Here is a 21,179-nt window from a genome sequence, read left to right as displayed (position 1 = left end):
GGTTGCTATGGGCAACTGCCCCGCTCTTCCTCTACCCTGGTTTTGATGACTCTCCCCCACTTCTACCTCTGTTCACAAACACTTTTTCTATGGTCCCAGGCCTAAGGATTCTTCCAGACCCCCTGACACCACAGACAGAGGGGCCACACTAAGGCTATTGGCCCCAGAATATGGTCGTGTTCATTCGTTTTGTAAGATTACTAACGAACAGCTATTTTTGCGCTGCGTATTTTTTTTTTAAATCTCATTTGTGAAGTGCGTAACGTAATATTGTTCTGAATAAATAAAGTCCTGTAATGATCTGTCTGGTCCTAACTGTCCATTAGACCCCATCATTTATTATTCCGTCACGTCATGTACCGTATTTTTCGCCGTATAAGACGCACTTTTTCTTCCCCAAAGCTGGGGGGGGGAAAAGTTGATGCGTCTTATACGGCGAATACCTGCGGCCATCAATGGCCGGGACCCGCGGCTAATACAGGACATCACCGATCACGGTAATGCCCTGTATTAACCCTTCAGACGCGGCGATCAAAGCTGACCGCCGCGTCTGAAGCGAAAATAACACTAACCCGGCTGCTCAGTCAGGCTGTTCGGGACCACCGCGGTGAAATCGCAACATCCCGAACAGCTTACAGGACACCGGGAGGGACCTTACCTGCCTCCTCGGTGTCTTCTCCGTGCTGGGATCCCCTGCGCTCTCCTTCGTCGTCATCACGTCGTCGCGCACGCAGTCATCCAATAGGAGCGGCGTGATGACGGCGACGGAGAGCAGGCCCGTCGCTACAGGACAGGCAAACCAAGAAATTGCTTGGGGCCCCGAGCACAGCCAGTGCTTGCCCGTCCTGTAGCGATTAACAATCCTGCTCTTGGAGTTTGTGCTCCGGGCCCCAGGCACCCAGTCAAACAAGAGGGCCCCCGAATGTCTGACATTTTTTTTAAATAAACTCATTTGCAGCTTTGGAGTTCTTCTCACCTCATCACAGCATGAACGGATAGTCCGGAATACTACGAATCCCAACACCGGTGAGTGCACGTGTAACCTCTTTTACAATATATATATATGTGTGTGTACTGAGAAGCACAGGATCTTTGTGGCAGCTGTAGATGTGCGACCATGTCTGTTTTCCACCATTGATATCTCATTCCTTCCCTGACAGACATTGCTGCCGCTCCTCAGATAACATCACTCCGCCTCAATGTTCTCTGCGGAGAGCCCATCAGCAGGACCAGAGAGATAAGGATTCACCATACTGCCGGCCCCCCAAAAGGAGGGTCTGTGGACCCTCCAGACATCTGCGGGGCCAAGCTTCTCCCTCAGAATCAGCCGCCTCAGCGCGGACTCCATGACGCTGCTTCTGCTGGGAGAGGAGCGGGGGCACTCTGCTGGGAGAGGAGCGGGGGCACTCTGCTGGGAGAGGAGCGGGGGCACTCTGCTGGGAGAGGAGCGGGGGCACTCTGCTGGGAGAGGAGCGGGGGCACTCTGCTGGGAGAGGAGCGGGGGCACTCTGCTGGGAGAGGAGCGGGGGCACTCTGCCGGGTCCAGTCCACAGACGGTGAGGCCAATCGGCAAGAACGTCCGACAAACCTGCCGCACCTGTGAAGATAATAACCAGGGAGAAAAGTGAGATCCAACATGGGGGTCCTGTTCCCGTGTGTCCCCCCCCCCCTCCCTGCCTTTATTCAGGATGTATGGAGGGGGGGGAGCTTAATAGTTTACTGGTACAGTTACTGTTTTGCAACAGCTGGAGGCTCCCTGGTCAGGAAACACTGGTGTAACGATACACTGATAAGGCTATGTTCACACGGTGGAATTGTTTTTAAAGCGATTCTTGTGGTGTCGTGCACACGGCAGAATTTCCCGCAGATGTTTCCGCTGCGCAAATCCCAATTCCGGCGTCCGCAGAAAGAATAGACGCGTCTGATCCTTCCTGTGGATTCTGCTCGTAAATGAGACGACACGTGCGGAATGTCCGCCTGTGATTCACAATATGTGAGGCAGTGTTTCCCAAACAGTTGTTGCAGAACTACAACTCCCAGCATGCCCAGACAGCCTTCTGCTGGGTGTGGTAGATTTGCAACAGCTGGAGACACTCTGGTTGGAAAACAATTTAACTCTTTAGATACTAAACTGTCAAACCTTTCTGCGGATCCTGCTTGTAAATGAGACTGCGCCATTCCGAGTGGTCCTAGTGCCCGCCAAATGTGCGAAATCAGCCATGTGAAGGGGAATGTTAAATTTTTGGGTTCCCACCTTTTTTTCCCCCAGGACTTGACCCTGTATTTATTGCCCCTATGTGCTGTATGGAGGAGAGTATTACACTGATCAGCGAGTACAGGGGTGGTCACCGCCACAGACCGCTTCTCCATCTTCACCCCTGGACAATAATCCCTGCAGGGTCCCCCAGTTCTTCTCCACTAGCTCCATGTCTGATGTTCCCTTCTTCTCCACTAGCCCCATGCCTGATGTTCCCTTCTTCTCCACTAGCCCCATGTCTGATGTTCCCTTCTTCTCCACTAGCCCCATGTCTGATGTTCCCTTCTTCTCCACTAGCCTCATGTCTGATGTTCCCTTCTTCTCCACTAGCCCCATGTCTGATGTTCCCGTCTTCTCCACTAGCCCCATGTCTGATGTTTTCTTCTTCTCCACTAGCCCCATGTCTGATGTTTTCTTCTTCTCCACCAGCCCCATGTCTGATGTTCCCCTTCTTCTCCACTAGCCCCATGTCTGATGTTTCCCTTCTTCTCCACTAGCCCCATGTCTGATGTTCCCCTTCTTCTCCACTAGCCCCATGCCTGATGTTCCCATCTTCTCCACTAGCCCCATGTCTGATGTTCCCTTCTTCTCCACTAGCCCCATGTCTGATGTTCCCGTCTTCTCCACTAGCCCCATGCCTGATGTTCCCTTCTTCTCCACTAGCCCCATGCCTGATGTTCCCTTCTTCTCCACTAGCCCCATGCCTGATGTTCCCTTCTTCTCCACTAGCCCCATGTCTGATGTTCCCTTCTTCTCCACTAGCCCCATGTCTGATGTTCCCTTCTTCTCCACTAGCCCCATGTCTGATGTCCCCTTCTTCTCCACTAGCCCCATGTCTGATGTTCCCTTCTTCTCCACTAGCCCCATGTCTGATGTTCCCTTTTTCTCCACTAGCCCCATGTCTGATGTTCCCTTCTTCTCCACTAGCCCCATGTCTGATGTTCCCTTCTTCTCCACTAGCCCCATGTCTGATGTTCCCTTCTTCTCCACTAGCCCCATGTCTGATGTTCCCTTCTTCTCCACTAGCCCCATGTCTGATGTTCCCTTCTTCTCCACTAGCCCCATGTCTGATGTTCCCTTCTTCTCCACTAGCCCCATGCCTGATGTTCCCGTCTTCTCCACTAGCCCCATGCCTGATGTTCCCGTCTTCTCCACTAGCCCCATGTCTGATGTTCCCCTTCTTCTCCACTAGCCCCATGCCTGATGTTCCCGTCTTCTCCACTAGCCCCATGCCTGATGTTCCCGTCTTCTCCACTAGCCCCATGTCTGATGTTCCCTTCTTCTCCACTAGCCCCATGTCTGATGTTCCCTTCTTCTCCACTAGCCCCATGTCTGATGTTCCCTTCTTCTCCACTAGCCTCATGTCTGATGTTTTCTTCTTCTCCACTAGCCCCATGTCTGATGTTTTCTTCTTCTCCACCAGCCCCATGTCTGATGTTCCCCTTCTTCTCCACTAGCCCCATGTCTGATGTTTCCCTTCTTCTCCACTAGCCCCATGTCTGATGTTCCCCTTCTTCTCCACTAGCCCCATGCCTGATGTTCCCATCTTCTCCACTAGCCCTATGTCTGATGTCCCCTTCTTCTCCACTAGCCCCATGTCTGATGTCCCCTTCTTCTCCACTAGCCCCATGTCTGATGTTCCCGTCTTCTCCACTAGCCCCATGCCTGATGTTCCCTTCTTCTCCACTAGCCCCATGCCTGATGTTCCCTTCTTCTCCACTAGCCCCATGTCTGATGTTCCCTTCTTCTCCACTAGCCCCATGTCTGATGTTCTCCTTCTTCTCCACTAGCCCCATGTCCGATGTTCCCTTTTTCTCCACTAGCCCCATGTCTGATGTTTTCTTCTTCTCCACTAGCCTCATGTCTGATGTTCCCTTTTTCTCCACTAGCCCCATGTCTGATGTTTTCTTCTTCTCCACTAGCCCCATGTCTGATGTTTTCTTCTTCTCCACTAGCCCCATGTCTGATGTTCCCTTCTTCTCCACTAGCCCCATGTCTGATGTTCCCTTCTTCTCCACTAGCCCCATGTCTGATGTTCCCGTCTTCTCCAGTAGCCCCATGTCTGATGTTCCCCTTCTTCTCCACTAGCCCCATGTCTGATGTTCCCTTCTTCTCCACTAGCCTCATGTCTGATGTTCCCTTCTTCTCCACTAGCCCCATGTCTGATGTTCCCTTTTTCTCCACTAGCCCCATATCTGATGTTCCCTTTTTCTCCACTAGCCCCATGTCTGATGTTTTCTTCTTCTCCACTAGCCCCATGTCTGATGTTCCCCTTCTTCTCCACTAGCCCCATGTCTGATGTTTTCTTCTTCTCAATTAGCCCCATGTCTGATGTTCCCTTCTTCTCCATTAGCCCCATGTCTGATGTTCCCTTCTTCTCCACTATCCCCATGTCTGATGTTCCCTTCTTCTCCACTATCCCCATGTCTGATGTTCCCTTCTTCTCCACTAGCCCCATGTCTGATGTTCCCTTCTTCTCCACTATCCCCATGTCTGATGTTCCCTTCTTCTCCACTAGCCCCATGTCTGATGTTCCCTTCTTCTCCATTAGCCCCATGTCTGATGTTCCCTTCTTCTCCATTAGCCCCATGTCTGATGTTCCCCTTCTTCTCCACTAGCCCCATGTCTGATGTTCCCTTCTTCTCCACTAGCCCCATGTCTGATGTTCCCCTTCTTCTCCACTAGCCCCATGTCTGATGTTCCCTTCTTCTCCACTATCCCCATGTCTGATGTTCCCTTCTTCTCCACTAGCCCCATGTCTGATGTTCCCTTCTTCTCCACTAGCCCCATGTCTGATGTTCCCTTCTTCTCCACTATCCCCATGTCTGATGTTCCCTTCTTCTCCACTATCCCTATGTCTGATGTTCCCCTTCTTCTCCACTAGCCCCATGTCTGATGTTCCCTTCTTCTCCACTATCCCCATGTCTGATGTTCCCTTCTTCTCCACTATCCCCATGTCTGATGTTCCCTTCTTCTCCACTAGCCCCATGTCTGATGTTCCCTTCTTCTCCACTATCCCTATGTCTGATGTTCCCCTTCTGTGCTTTGCCCGGTGTGCACTGCGGTGTGTATGAAGAAGGCCTGGACCCTGGACTCTTTACATTTTGCACAGTACACAAAGAGTTAATGAGGCCCTGTGACATGTGAGGGGACAGCGCCCAGATAGGAAGCTGCAGACCTGCCCTGCTGCAGGAGATAAGGTGGGAGGACAATACTCACTATTCCTGACCAGAAGTCATCTCTCCCTGCAGAGGGCGCTGTACAGAGTAGTGCTATATGTGTGTGTATGTATATATATCATGTGTGTGTGTATGCGTATATATATATATAATGCGTGTGTGTGTATGCGTATATATATATAATGCGTGTGTGTGTATAAATATATGTGTATATATGTATATCAGTATCAGTTCTAAACTGCTGGAGATATTATTTCTATTAAACTTGGTCACTTGTTACATATATGTCGACTAGTGAAGATTTATTGTGGGCCGAGGGGGGGGGGGGGGAGAAGACATCAGTGCGGGGGGGCATCGAGGGGACATGGCAGCGCAGTGAGGAGTGCAGGGAGGGGACATGGCAGCGCAGTGAGGAGTGCAGGGAGGGGACATGGCAGCGCAGTGAGGAGTGCAGGGAGGGGACATGGCAGCGCAGTGAGGAGTGCAGGGAGGGGACATGGCAGCGCAGTGAGGAGTGCAGGGAGGGGACATGGCAGTGCAGTGAGGAGTGACGGGAGGGGACATGGCAGCGCAGTGAGGAGTGCAGCGAGGGGACATGGCAGAGCAGTGAGGAGTGCCGGGAGGGGACATGGCAGCGCAGTGAGGAGTGCAGGGAGGGGACATGGCAGCGCAGTGAGGAGTGCAGGGAGGGGACATGGCAGTGCAGTGAGGAGTGCAGGGAGGGGACATGGCAGTGCAGTGAGGAGTGACGGGAGGGGACATGGCAGCGCAGTGAGGAGTGCAGCGAGGGGACATGGCAGTGCAGTGAGGGGACATGGCAGCGCAGTGAGGAGTGTCGGGAGGGGATATGGCAGCGCAGTGAGGAGTGCAGGGAGGGGACATGGCAGAGCAGTGAGGAGTGCAGGGAGGGGACATGGCAGCGCAGTGAGGAGTGCAGGGAGGGGACATGGCAGCGCAGTGAGGAGTGGCGGGAGGGGACAGGGCAGCGCAGTGAGGAGTGGCGGGAGGGGACATGGCAGCGCAGTGAGAAGTGCAGGGAGGGGACATGGCAGCGCAGTGAGGAGTGCAGGGAGGGGACATGGCAGAGCAGTGAGGAGTGCAGGGAGGGGACATGGCAGCGCAGTGAGGAGTGCAGGGAGGTGACATTGCAGAGCAGTGAGGAGTGCAGGGAGGGGACATGGCAGTGCAGTGAGGAGTGCAGGGAGGGGACATGGCAGTGCAGTGAGGAGTGCAGGGAGGGGACATGGCAGTGCAGTGAGGAGTGCAGGGAGGGGACATGGCAGTGCAGTGAGGAGTGCAGGGAGGGGACATGGCAGTGCAGTGAGGTGTGTCGGGAGGGGACATGGCAGTGCAGTGAGGAGTGCAGGGAGGGGACATGGCAGCGCAGTGAGGATTGCGGGGAGGGGACATGGCAGCGCAGTGAGGAGTGCAGGGAGGGGACATGGCAGCGCAGTGAGGAGTGCAGGGAGGGGACATGGCAGTGCAGTGAGGAGTGCAGGGAGGGGACATGGCAGTGCAGTGAGGTGTGTCGGGAGGGGACATGGCAGTGCAGTGAGGAGTGCAGGGAGGGGACATGGCAGTGCAGTGAGGAGTGCAGGGAGGGGACATGGCAGTGCAGTGAGGAGTGCAGGGAGGGGACATGGCAGTGCAGTGAGGAGTGCAGGGAGGGGACATGGCAGTGCAGTGAGGTGTGTCGGGAGGGGACATGGCAGTGCAGTGAGGAGTGCAGAGAGGGGACATGGCAGTGCAGTGAGGAGTGCAGGGAGGGGACATGGCAGTGCAGTGAGGAGTGCAGGGAGGGGACATGGCAGTGCAGTGAGGAGTGCAGGGAGGGGACATGGCAGTGCAGTGAGGTGTGTCGGGAGGGGACATGGCAGTGCAGTGAGGAGTGCAGGGAGGGGACATGGCAGCGCAGTGAGGAGAGTCGGGAGGACTAGCAGCCTATGGTTACCTTCACACTACACTCGAGGCTCCGTTAGAAACGGAAATTACGGACTCTATATTATTTTTCTTTTGCCATTCACGTCCGTTATTGTAACGCAGCCTAACGGGAGTAATAATGGGCACAGAGGATCCCGTTATTCCACCAGAAGATAGCGGGAGAACGGCGCATGCACACATTGTTTTCCCGCTATCGTCTAACGCCGTCACACCGCCCGGCACACACGTCAGTGTGAGAGGAGCCTGACCCTGCTTTACCACAAAGATAAGAAGACTTAGAAAACTGAGAGATTACTGAGAGCTCGGCACTGTAAACTGCATGCCACCCAGCTTTCCCAGTCTCCTGAAGAGCTCCAATATGGCTGCTTTACCAGACAGATATTCTCTACAGGAATCTGGGAAAGCTGAGTGAGTACCGTGAGCCCTGCACTGTGTACGGCCATCTCTCTATAACCAGACCTGACCCCTCCTCTGATCTCTGAGGTTCTGATCTTTCCCAGGAGCCTCCAGGATGACGTCACTTGTCTCTATAATGTAAATAAATCTTCTGTAATGTCTTCATCTTCTATATCAGGAATCAGAGGTGACTGATCCAGAGGAAGAAGATCAGACCCTCCAGGAGGAGACAATCCTGAGGACATCCTCCCTGGTGAGTAAGTGGTGAACAACACGGGGATCTCCTTATAGAGACTATTAAAGGGGCTGTCTTATTCTTTATATAAGATAGGGATAGGTATAAGGCTATCCTTCATATAAGATAGAGATAGGTATAAGGCTATCCTTCATGTAAGATAGGGATAGGTATAAGGCTATCCTTCATATAAGATAGAGATAGGTATAAGGCTATCCTTCATGTAAGATAGGGATAGGTATAAGGCTATCCTTCATATAAGATAGGAATAGGTATAAGGCTATCCTTCATGTAAGATAGAGATAGGTATAAGGCTATCCTTCATATAAGATAGAGATAGGTATAAGGCTATCCTTCATATAAGATAGGGATAGGTATAAGGCTATCCTTCATATAAGATAGAGATATGCATAAGACTATCCTTCATATAAGATAGGGATAGGTATAAGGCTATTCTTCAAATAAGATAGAGATAGGTATAAGGCTATCCTTCATATAAGATAGGAATAGGCATAAGGATATCCTTCATATAAGATAGGGATAGATATAAGGCTATCCTTCATATAAGATAGGGATAGGTATAAGGCTATTCTTCATATAAGATAGAGATAGGAATAAGGCTATCCTTCATATAAGATAGGGATAGGTATAAGGCTATCCTTCATATAAGATAGAGATAGGTATAAGGCTATCTTTCATATAAGATAGGGATAGGTATAAGGCTATCCTCCATATAAGATAGGAATAGGTATAAGACTATCCTTCATATAAGATAGAGATATGCATAAAGCTATCCTTCATATAAGATAGGGATAGGTATAAGGCTATCCTTCATGTAAGATAGAGATAGGTATAAGGCTATTCTTCATATAAGATAGAGATAGGCATAAGGCTATCCTTCATATAAGATAGGGATAGGTATAAGGCTATTCTTCATATAAGATAGAGATAGGTATAAGGCTATTCTTCATATAAGATAGGGATAGGTATAAGGCTATCCTTCATATAAGATAGAGATATGCATAAAGCTATCCTTCATATAAGATAGGGATAGGTATAAGGCTATCCTTCATGTAAGATAGAGATAGGTATAAGGCTATTCTTCATATAAGATAGAGATAGGCATAAGGCTATCCTTCATATAAGATAGGGATAGGTATAAGGCTATTCTTCATATAAGATAGAGATAGGTATAAGGCTATTCTTCATATAAGATAGAGATAGGCATAAGGCTATCCTTCATATAAGATAGAGATATGCATAAAGCTATCCTTCATATAAGATAGGGATAGATATAAGGCTATCCTTCATATAAGATAGGGATAGGTATAAGGCTATTCTTCATATAAGATAGAGATACGTACGTATAAGGCTATCCTTTATATAAGATAGAGATAGGTATAAGGCTATCCTTCATATAAGATAGAGATAGGTATAAGGATATCCTTCATATAAGATAGAGATAGGTATAAGGCTATCCTTCATATAAGATAGAGATAGGTATAAGGCTATCCTTCATATAAGATAGGGATAGGTATAAGGCTATTCTTCATATAAGATAGGAATAGGTATAAGGCTATCCTTCATATAAGATAGGGATAGGTATAAGGCTATCCTTCATATAAGATAGAGATAGGTATAAGGCTATCCTTCATATAAGATAGGGATAGGTATAAGGCTATCCTTCATATAAGATAAAAAGTCTCCCCTATAAAAGCCCTGGGAGGAGTCTCTTCTCTCTCTTAGTTCCTGAGTCTTTGCTGAGGTGCAGTCGAGCCTAAGAGTCTGGAGTCATAGGAGCCTCAAGTCAGGTCTACAGCCACAAGATACAAGTCTACAAGTAACTACAGTCACAGCTTAGTCTGTCTCCAGTCAAGTCAAGTCGCTGTCCTCTATTGTCAAGTCAACGTGGTCTGCATTAAATTGTCCAAAACCACTGCAAGTCCCAGCAAGCCCTTAAGGTCTCTGAAGTCACTGGTCCCCTCTGCTGGCCTGGCTACACTGTATTGACTGTTCCTTCTGTCACTCAGTAAAGCTACCATTGTCCGTAACTTGGCGTCTGAGTCATTATTGCCCCAGGATCCAGCGGTATACCTTCGGGTGGTATTGAGGATAAACCACGCCCTGGCGTCACGGCTACAAGGGGTTAATGCCATCTGCCCCTAGGGTAATTCCATCTGCCCTGCATCTCACACCCCTTACTACACCAGATTATGATGTCTTGTAGTACATGAGCGCAGTCACTTTTAAGAGAAGCCATTTTCATGTTCAGAATGTGGGAAATGTTATACACAGAAATCACATCATGCTACACATGAGCGCATTCATACGGAGAAGCCATTCTCGTGTTCAGAATGTGGAAAATGTTTTATACATAAATCAGATCTTGTTATACATAAGCGCATTTATACTGGAGAGAAGCCATTTTCATGTTCAGAATGTAGAAAATGTTTTACTAGGAAATCACATCTTGTTGTACATGAGTGCATTCATACTGGGGAGAAGCCATTTTAAATTTTTCATGTTCAGAATGTGGGAAACGTTTTACACAAATATATCACAACTTGTAGGACATGAGCACAGTCACACAGGGAAAACATAGTATTCATAGTGTTAGAAATCTTTTTTTCCTAAAGCTATAATTAGGGATCATCAGTAGAAAATGCACAAAGCAGAGAAGCCAGATTTAAGTTCAGAATGTGGGAAATTTTTTTTGCAGAAATCAGGTCCTGTTGTACATGCGCCTCACACGGATTATACACAATTGAGGCCGTGCACAGTACAGTGTTCAGGACGCCATCCATATCACCCCAACTGGTTGTATACAGCCCCATCCCTATTACTGCCAACTTATATCTTGTATATACCATTTTCCTATACAGGTTTATATCCATATTATCTTTCTTTCTTCGGTATGTCACACGATCATTGACCTTTGTACTGTCTATCTTGTTCATTATGACTGTTTGGCCTTTGTTGATGATGTCACTAGTTGTAGTGATGTCACCAGTCTTAGTGTTAGTATACGCTTGATAATGGTTTTGTGTATCCGCTGAATGGTTGCCGTTGTTGTGGTTGACAATAAACACTTATATACATCCATTGGCTCTCTGGTGTTTTGGAGCATAAATGAAAGAAGGAAGTTCCGGGAAAAGTGAGATGACATCAGGGTAGCCCAGCATACCTTGCAACTATCAGCAAGATCACATGACCCTAGGTTACCCAATCATTTCTTACATGTATGTGTCATTCTGCTCCCAGGCAAATAGGACACAGCACAGCGGTGGGTTTAAAGGGGTACTCCACTGGCCAGAGTTTGGAACTAAATGTTCCAAATGCTGTTTTCGCGCTGTGGGGGTCGACCACGCCCCTAGTGAATACATGACCACGCCCCCTCAATGCAAGTCTATGGGAGGGGGCGTGACTACCTTCTACTAAGTACCAGTTTCATGTTTTTTCTGTATTTAGTCATAGTATTTCAATATCCTAGTGCAACTCCAAAAAGGAGAATTTCATATAATTTTTGTCAAATTATCACAAATTTCCAAAGCAATTTTTTTTTTTTTACTGTGTACAGGATCTTCAGTGTCCTATTGCAACTCTCAGAAATTTTAGAATGCAATTCTTTAGTGTCTAGCAGTTCTTCAAGATCCTTCAACTTTCAAAATGGGAGAATTTTGTTTCATTTTTTTTTTTTTCAAATTTTAAAAACCTGTCGTCAGGTTCTGCATTATTTTGAGTCACCGGTACCAATCCTGTTGCAACTCACAAAATGGGAGAATTTTTGAAACACCTGGAAAAAGCCCCTGCGTCTTCTGATACCTCTGTGTGGATGTAAATACCGGCATCTTCCAATAACCAGGGATACTTCCCCTCTAGTATAACATCAGAGAGAGTGTTCAGCGTTGCAAGCGGACAACTTGGAATAATTCATATTTGTTAAAGTAAATCAGGCACAGATTAGTAAGGGATTTACACCTTTTGTGATGCTACTGATTAGACAGTACTACCACCACCCCTACCCTTCTACAACTCCCACCAGTCCACCACTGCCTGCTGTATGCTGCCTTCTACAACCCCCATCATTCCACCTGTGTGATGTCATCATGTCTATATTGAGAACTGTGTGATGTCATCATGTCTATATAGAGAACTGTGTGATGTCGTCATGTCCATATGGAGAACTGTGTGATGTCATCATGTCTATATGGAGAACTGTGTGATGTCGTCATGTCCATATGGAGAACTGTGTGATGTCATCATGTCCATATGGAGGAACTGTGTGATGTCATCATGTCTATATGGAGGAACTGTGTGATGTCATCATGTCTATATAGAGAACTGTGTGATGTCGTCATGTCCATATGGAGGAACTGTGTGATGTCATCATGTCCATATGGAGGAACTGTGTGATGTCATCATGTCCATATGGAGGAACTGTGTGATGTCGTCATGTCCATATGGAGGAACTGTGTGATGTCGTCATGTCCATATGGAGTAACTGTGTGATGTCATCATGTCTATATGGAGGAACTATGTGATGTCATCATGTCTATATGGAGGAACTGTGTGATGTCATCATGTCTATATGGAGGAACTGTGTGAGGTCATCATGTCCATATAGAGAACTGTGTGATGTCGTCATGTCCATATGGAGGAACTGTGTGATGTCGTCATGTCCATATGGAGAACTGTGTGATGTTATCATGTCCATATGGAGGAACTGTGTGATGTCATCATGTCTATATAGAGGAACTGTGTGATGTCATCATGTCCATATAGAGGAACTGTGTGATGTCGTCATGTCCATATGGAGGAACTGTGTGATGTCGTCATGTCCATATGGAGGAACTGTGTGATGTCATCATGTCCATATGGAGAACTGTGTGATGTCATCATGTCCATATGGAGGAACTGTGTGATGTCGTCATGTCCATATGGAGGAACTGTGTGATGTCATCATGTCTATATGGAGAACTGTGTGATGTCATCATGTCTATATGGAGAACTGTGTGATGTCATCATGTCTATATAGAGAACTGTGTGATGTCGTCATGTCCATATAGAGGAACTGTGTGATGTCGTCATGTCCATATAGAGGAACTGTGTGATGTCGTCATGTCCATATGGAGGAACTGTGTGATGTCGTCATGTCCATATGGAGGAACTGTGTGATGTCATCATGTCTATATGGAGGAACTATGTGATGTCATCATGTCTATATGGAGGAACTGTGTGATGTCATCATGTCTATATGGAGGAACTGTGTGATGTCATCATGTCCATATGGAGGAGCTGTGTGATGTCATCATGTCCATATGGAGGAACTGTGTGATGTCGTCATGTCCATATGGAGGAACTGTGTGATGTCATCATGTCCATATGGAGGAACTGTGTGATGTCGTCATGTCCATATGGAGGAGCTGTGTGATGTCATCATGTCCATATGGAGGAACTGTGTGATGTCATCATGTCCATATGGAGGAACTGTGTGATGTCATCATGTCCATATGGAGGAACTGTGTGATGTCATCATGTCTATATGGAGGAACTGTGTGATGTCATCATGTCCAAATGGGGAAACAGTGTGATGTCATCATGTCCATATGGAAGAACTGTGTGATGTCATCATGTCCATATGGGGGAACAGTGTGATGTCATCATGTCCATATGGAGGAACTGTGTGATGTCATCATGTCCATATGGAGGAACTGTGTGATGTCATCATGTCCATATGGAGAAGCTGTGTGATGTCATCATGTCCATATGGAGGAACTGTGTGATGTTGTCATGTCCATATGGGGGAACAGTGTGATGTCATCATGTCCATATGGAAGAACTGTGTGATGTCATCATGTCCATATGGGGGAACAGTGTGATGTCATCATGTCCATATGGAGGAACTGTGTGATGTTATCATGTCCATATGGAAGAACTGTGTGATGTCATCATGTCTATATGGAGGAACTGTGTGATGTTATCATGTCCATATGAAGGAACTGTGTGATGTCATCATGTCCATATGGAGGAACTGTGTGATGTCATCATGTCTATATGGAGGAACTGTGTGATGTCATCATGTCTATATGGAGGAACTGTGTGATGTTATCATGTCCATATGAAGGAACTGTGTGATGTCATCATGTCTATATAGAGGAACTGTGTGATGTCATCATGTCTATATGGAGGAACTGTGTGATGTCATCATGTCCATATGGAGGAACTGTGTGATGTCATCAAGTCTATATGGAGGAACTGTGTGATGTCATCATGTCTATATGGAGGAACTGTGTGATGTCATCATGTCTATATGGAGGAACTGTGTGATGTCATCATGTCCATATGGAGGAACTGTTTGAAGTCATCATGTCTATATAGAGGAACTGTGTGATGTCATCATGTCTATATGGAGGAACTGTGTGATGTCATCATGTCCATATGGAGGAACTGTGTGATGTCATCATGTCTATATGGGGGAACTGTGTGATGTCACCATGTCCATATGGAGGAACTGTGTGATGTCATCATGTCCATATGGAGGAACTGTGTGATGTCATCATGTCCATATGGAGGAGCTGTGTGATGTCATCATGTCTATATGGAGGAACAGTGTGATGTCATCATGTCCATATGGAGGAACTGTGTGATGTCATCATGTCCATATGGAGGAACTGTGTGATGTCATGTCTATATGAAGGAACTGTGTGATGTCATCATGTCTATATGGAGGAGCTGTGTGATGTCATCATGTCTATATGGAGGAACAGTGTGATGTCATCATGTCCATATGGAGGAACTGTGTGATGTCATCATGTCCATATGGAGGAACTGTGTGATGTCATGTCTATATGAAGGAACTGTGTGATGTCATCATGTCTATATGGAGAACTGTGTGATGTCATCATGTCCATATGGAGGAGCTGTGTGATGTCATCATGTCCATATGGAGGAACTGTGTGATGTCATCATGTCCATATGGAGGAGCTGTGTGATGTCTTATTTTGTAACTTTTCCCAATATACTTGACCATGGATGCTCCCGGAGATTTATCACACACGACATATGTAAATAATGATAATTATCGCCTGTTTGGTGATTTCGATTTCTTGTCACCGAATTCACTTTGCATTGTTCTTACTGATTATTATGTGTTGATAATATATTATTATTATTGTTTGTTTGTGTAATAATCCTGTTTTATTTATTGTAATTTACCGTGTACTGTGAAGTAATAAAGGCTACGGCAGTGGTCTCCAACCTGCGGACCTCCAGATGTTGCAAAACTACAACTCCCAGCATGCCCGGACAGCCGTTGGCTGTCCGGGCATGCTGGGAGTTGTAGTTTTGCAACATCTGGAAGTCCGCAGGTTGAAGACCACTGGGCTACGGGAAGATCCTAATGCACAGGGAGAGGTTGGAAACTAGTTGACCCCTAGTGACCCTAATGAAGGATGAATTTATTAGCGATATTGGCCTCTTAAAGGAGTACTCCAGTAAAAACAAAATTATCCCCTATCCAAAGGATAGGGGATAAGTTATAGATCGCAGGGCTTCTACCGCTGAGACCCCCCACAAACTACTGCACGGGGCCCCAACAGTCCATAAGAAGCTGGCATGCAGACCCTCACAGGAAGCCACAGCCAACACGCCCCCTATGGGATACATGGAGGGGGCATGTCGGACACCACTTTGTGCTGGGGTTGGCACGCCCACTTCTGCCGGGGCACTGTACAGGGGATAAGTTATATTTCACTTCAGTACTCCATTAAAGGGGTACTCCGGTTGAAAAACTTTTTTTTTCATATCAACTCACTCCAGAAAGTTAAACAGATTTGTAAATTACTTCTAATAAAAAAAAATCTTAATCCTTGCAGTACTTATCAGCTGCTGAAGTCGTGTAGTTCTTTTCTGTCTGAGACCACAGTGCTCTCTGCTGACACCTCTGTCTGTCTCAGGAAATGTCCAGAGCAGTGGTAAGTCATCAGCAGGACGTCATCTTTGGTGCTCCGACCACCGGTCCCGAGACCTACTGCTATAGCCGGAGCGGTGGTCAGAGCACTGAAGTGGGCAGTACACAGGCAAACACTGTATATGGCTGGAGGGTGTAAGTCTGTGGGGGAACACTGCCTGCCTAATGTGGGGGAACACTGCCTGCCTAATGTGGGGGAACACTGCCTGCCTAATGTGGGGGAACACTGCCTGCGCCTAATGTGTGGGGGAACACTGCCTGCCTAATGTGGGGGGGAACACTGCCTGCCTAATGTGGGGGGGAACACTGCCTGCCTAATGTGTCTTAATGGCTTTGTTCATTTTGTGCACCTATGTATAAGTATATACCTCCTATGTATAAGTATATACCTCCTATGTATAAATATATACTTATATAACTCCTATGTATAAGTATATACCTCCTAGGTATAAGTATATACCTCCTAGGTATAAATATATACCTCCTAGGTATAAATATATACCTCCTAGGTATAAATATATACCTCCTAGGTATAAATATATACCTCCTAGGTATAAATATATACCTCCTGGGTATAAATATATACCTCCTATGTTTTGAATTTGAAAAAATCATATATTTTATTTTTCCAATTAAGAGGGGTTCGGTGAATGCGCATATGAAGCTGGGGGGGGGGGTTCAGCACCTCCAACAAGGTTAAGAACCACTGATCTAGAGGTAGTACAAATGTATAGGACCTTCCTAGGTCATGTGATCTATTGTAATGGTTGCACAAATGTATAGGACCTTCCTGGGCCATGTGATGATGTCATGTGATGTGCCCAGAGTTCTCTGGGTTCAGGACCTACAGGCTTTGCAGCCAATGGGATTAGTCCAGCCTCCTTAGTTTATAAGGGGCTGTAGTCACTAAATTCTCTCTCTCTTGTTCCTGACTACAAAGCCAGCACAATCAGCAAATCTCAATTCATCTCAACTAGGCCAAAGCCACTAAAACCGTGAGTTATAAAATTCTATCTACCAATTCCTTGTGACTACTATTCAACTCAGATCATATAATTAGTAGCACAGTGATCTGCTTAAAGCTCAAGACTATTAGTCCCAGCGAAGCCGTTGAGGAACCTGCATCCCGGTTACCTCAAGACAAACTGTATATTTGTAAAGACTGTTTGCACAAGAAGTTAAGTAAAAGTTCCAGTTATCTCATAGACCCTGCTGTGGACATTCCATTTACTATCCTGCCGTTACTGGGCCGGTTGTCGGCAGGGCCTCCTATACAGAACAACTGCATCCTGGCGTCACGACAAACCAAGGCTTAATACCACCAGACCCTGTAGCATCATTGCAACACCCCAACGCCACATTTGATTTTGTCGTAGTTCTGCAAAACATCATAACTACATGCAGGAAAATTGTCATCTTCTGATCCCTATAACTTTATTTTTCCGCGTACGGGGCGGTATGAGGGCTCATATTTTGCGCCGTGATCTGAAGTTTTTATCGGTACCATTTTTGTTTTGATCGGACTTTTTGATCACTTTTTATTCATTTTTTATGGTATAAAAAGTGACCAAAAATATGCTATTTTGGACTTTGGATAAAGGCACCTTTAGATGCCGCTGTCAACTTTTACAGCGGTGATGTAAAGGGTTAATAGCCAGCCGCGGCGATTGCACATGTCGGCTATTAACGCTGGCCCCCAGCTACAATAATTCTTGTAGCTGGGGGCAGGCTTGTATGACGCGGGCTCAAGTTGGAAGCCCGCACCATATACCGTTAACGGCACATGGATGAGTATAGGACGTTCATGGCCATTAACAGGTTAAATCCACCACATTTTCTGTGGAAACCTTAGTAAAAATGTTGGGATTTTTCAAAACTGTCGTGACCACGCCCACTTTCTCCCGTGACCACGCCCCTTTTCAGGTATTTCTTGTACAATGGAGGGTTTTGGATTTTTTGGGTTGAAAATTGTGTCGCATGGAACGTACGAAACAATTTGGGCGCAAAACCCGAGGAAAAAGAGTCGGGATCACGTTAGTAACTTGTGTTTTTTTAAACATTCTTTTTATTGGAAATAGAAAGTCAACACTTTACAATATTAAATTATAAGAACACGATTCATTTCCCGCACGCCAACATTTAGTCCAACAGGGTCCGCCTCCTCCCGAAATAATTATCGCGTTCTGTGCGCACAAATTTAGACTAACGAAATTCTGTACTTCTCGACATGGAGGCAGTAATAAAGGCCTAGTAAATAACTAAACAACAAGATAAAGAAACAAAAAGGGAGCCTGGCAGGGCTGAGGGAAGCAAAGAGGGCATGGAGGCTGGTACCGATGCCACACGGCCTGTACAATCCATCCGAGATGTCTGACTAGTCAGGTATTAAAAGGGGTACTCCGGTGGAAAACTCTTTTTTTTCTTTTTTTAAATCAACTGGTGCCAGAAAGTTAAACAGATTTGTCAATTACTTCTATTAAAAATCTTAATCCTTCCAGTACTTATTAGCTGCTGAATACTACAGAGGAAATTCTTTTCTTTTTGGAACACAGAGCTCTCTGCTGACATCATGACCGCAGTGCTCTCTGCTGACATCTCTGTCCATTTTAGGAACTGTCCAGAGCAGCATAGGTTTTCAATGGGGATTTTCTCCTACTCTGGACAGTTCTTAAAATGGACAGAGATGTCAGCAGAGAGCACTGTGCTCGTGATGTCAGCCGAGAGCTCTGTGTTCCAAAAAGAAAATAATTTCCTCTGTAGTATTCAGCAGCTAATAAGTACTGGAAGGATTAAGATTTTCTTTAATAAAAGTCATTTACAAATCTTTTTTACAAACTTTCTGGCACCAGTTGATTTAAAAAAGACAGAGGAAAAAATTTTCCACCGGAGTACCCCTTTAAGGGGAATATAAATAAAAAAAACAAAAAATCCCCAGAGTGGTTTAATGGGGTACTCCGGTGCTGAGCGTTCGGAACAAAATGTTTAGAGCCGGCATCAGGGCTCGTGACGTCACTGCCCTGCCCCTTTGTGATGTCATGCCCCGCCCCCTCAATGCAAGTCTATGGGAGGGGGCGTGATCCATAGACTTACATTGAGGGGGTGGGGCGTAACGTCACGAGGGGGCGGGGCGGTGTCGTCACGAGTAGCGAAGTTACACTTAATTGGCTCATAGCAAACCTCGCAGCTCGGCTGTTGATTACTTTAGTCTGCGTAAATTAGTTCAGCTTTCCAAGGGCTCTGGTTGCCTGGAAAAGTCGGGGATGACAGTCTTAGGTCTCCTAGGTCTGTATCCACCTTTTCTGTGATTACTTTATTCTGCATAAATTAGTTCAGCTTTCCAAGGGCTCTGGTTGCCTGGAAAAGTCGGGGATGACAGTCTTAGGTCTCCTAGGTCTGTATCCACCTTTTCTGTGATTACTTTAGTCTGCATAAATTAGTTCAGCTTTCCAAGGGCTCCAGTTGGCTGGAAAAGGTGGATACAGACCTAGGAGACCTAAGACTGTCATATTGGACTTTTCCAGGCAATTGGAGCCCTTGGAAAGCTGAACTAATTTATGCAGACTAAAGTAATCATGCCCCTCCCGTCACGCCCCCTTTCATAGACTTGCATTGAGGGGGCGGGGAGTGACATCACAAGGGGGCAGGCCGGTGACGTCACGAGTAGCGTTGAGCAAATTTACAGTAAACCGGCTCGTAACAAACCTCGCAGCTCGGCTGTTGATTACTTTAGTCTGCGTAAATTAGTTCAGCTTTCCAAGGGCTCCAGTTGCCTGGAAAAGGTGGATACAGACCTAGGAGACCTAAGACTGTCATTCTGGACTTTTCCAGGCAACCAGAGCCCTTGGAAAGCTGAACTAATTTACGCAGATTAAAGTAATCAACAGCCGAGCTGCGAGGTTTGCTATGAGCCAATTTACTGTGAGTTCGCTCAACGCTACTCGTGACATCACCGCCCCGCCCCCTCATGATGTCACACCCAGTCCCCTCAATGCAAGTCTATGGGAGGGGGCGTGACAGTTGTCACGCCCCCTCCCATAGACTTGCATTGAGGGGGTGGGGCGTGACATCACGAGGGGGCAAGGCGGTGACATCACGAGCCCCCTTGCCGGCTCTAAGCGTTCAGAACATTTTGTCCCGAACGCTCAGCACCCAAGTACCTCTTTAAAGGGTCAAAACATAAATAATAACCACAGATTATGGGCATAAAGCCAAAAAAAAAAAACTTTATTATAGAAGTACCATCCCTAGGGGACACCAGACACCAGTCAGTGCATACGCTTCAGTAATACAGGTGTTTTACCAGTGAATGCCCATTCTGATTGGTCGGTTCTTCCGACCAATCACAAGTGTCACAGATCTGGACTGTCTGTACATTGTATGTTGGGTCTGGTTTCAAGGTAACACCAAAATATTGACACCTGAGGCCATTGTAAGTTGAGGAACCACTGTAATGGTATTTTTACGTGATTGAGGTCAGGTATTGTACGTCGTATTACCAGTGGAAGATTTTAGTGTAAAGTGGTTGTTTATGTAAACCAAACACCGCCATTATGGTCAAGTAAGGACTGGAGGTCATTGGGCGCCAACAACTCGCTAACAATAATGAGGGTGTAGATAGTTTCCTATATCGACCCAACGTGGTGCATTGTTTAGCACTAACCACAGTCTAACCTGGTCCAGTGTCGAGGACTGATATTAGCCATGAATATTAGGGAAGCCTCGTCCTCCTCTCGGGGTCGGTTCACATACAGCTGTTGTAGAAACTCTGGGATTTGAGTTCCATTTTGTCTTTTTTTTTTTCATGCAGTATCTGAAAATCCATCCGTCATCCATCGATAAAGACAAAGAGGTCTGGTTTGTGGACTTTCAGGTCCCTTAGGCTTTGTCGCGTTTCAGGGGTCATTCTATGATTAAAACAGAGGCTGCAATACAATAAAATAGAATTAATAGAATGTGGTTAAAGGGGTACTCCGGTGGAAAACCTTTTAATTTTTTTATTTATTTTTTAATTAACTGGTGCCGGAAAGTTAAACAGATTTGTAAATTACTTCTATAAAAAAAAATCTTTATCCTTCCAGTACTTTTTAGCAGCTGTATGCTACAGAGGAAATTCTTTTCTTTTTGAATTTCTTTTGTTGTCTTGTCCACAGTGCTCTCTGCTGACACCTGATGCCCGTGTCAGGAACTGTCCAGAGCAGGAGA

General features: G+C 46.3%; 1 protein-coding gene and 1 long non-coding RNA gene across 10 annotated transcripts in view; one reads left to right on the top strand and one right to left on the bottom strand.

Moving 5' to 3' along the window:
• The first annotated feature begins 10 nt into the window (after positions 1–10).
• LOC130295777 (uncharacterized) overlaps positions 11–21,179 on the top strand; it is a 23,451-nt gene continuing 2,282 nt past the window's right edge. The window contains exons 1-3 of the long non-coding RNA XR_008848982.1: positions 11–255; positions 959–1,026; positions 7,952–8,026. This is a non-coding gene — a long non-coding RNA (uncharacterized LOC130295777). The remainder of the gene's footprint in view (positions 256–958; positions 1,027–7,951; positions 8,027–21,179) is intronic.
• Positions 20,028–21,179, bottom strand: part of LOC130295774 (NACHT, LRR and PYD domains-containing protein 14-like) — a 27,628-nt gene continuing 26,476 nt past the window's right edge. For 8 of the 9 annotated variants that reach the window (XM_056546863.1, XM_056546864.1, XM_056546865.1 and 5 more), the window contains one exon: positions 20,029–20,899. In XM_056546863.1, coding sequence (XP_056402838.1) covers positions 20,803–20,899 — 97 coding nt within the window. In that variant the 3' untranslated portion in view covers positions 20,029–20,802. Of the gene's footprint in view, positions 20,900–21,179 lie in introns of all 9 variants that reach the window. The other variant, XM_056546860.1, reaches the window with a different exon arrangement.

The sequence above is a fragment of the Hyla sarda genome, chromosome 11, assembly GCF_029499605.1.
Source record: "Hyla sarda isolate aHylSar1 chromosome 11, aHylSar1.hap1, whole genome shotgun sequence".
In the NCBI taxonomy this organism is placed as follows: domain Eukaryota; kingdom Metazoa; phylum Chordata; class Amphibia; order Anura; family Hylidae; genus Hyla; species Hyla sarda.
The sequence above is the reverse complement of the archived record's forward strand: the minus strand, read 5'-3'. Positions and strand labels throughout refer to the sequence as shown.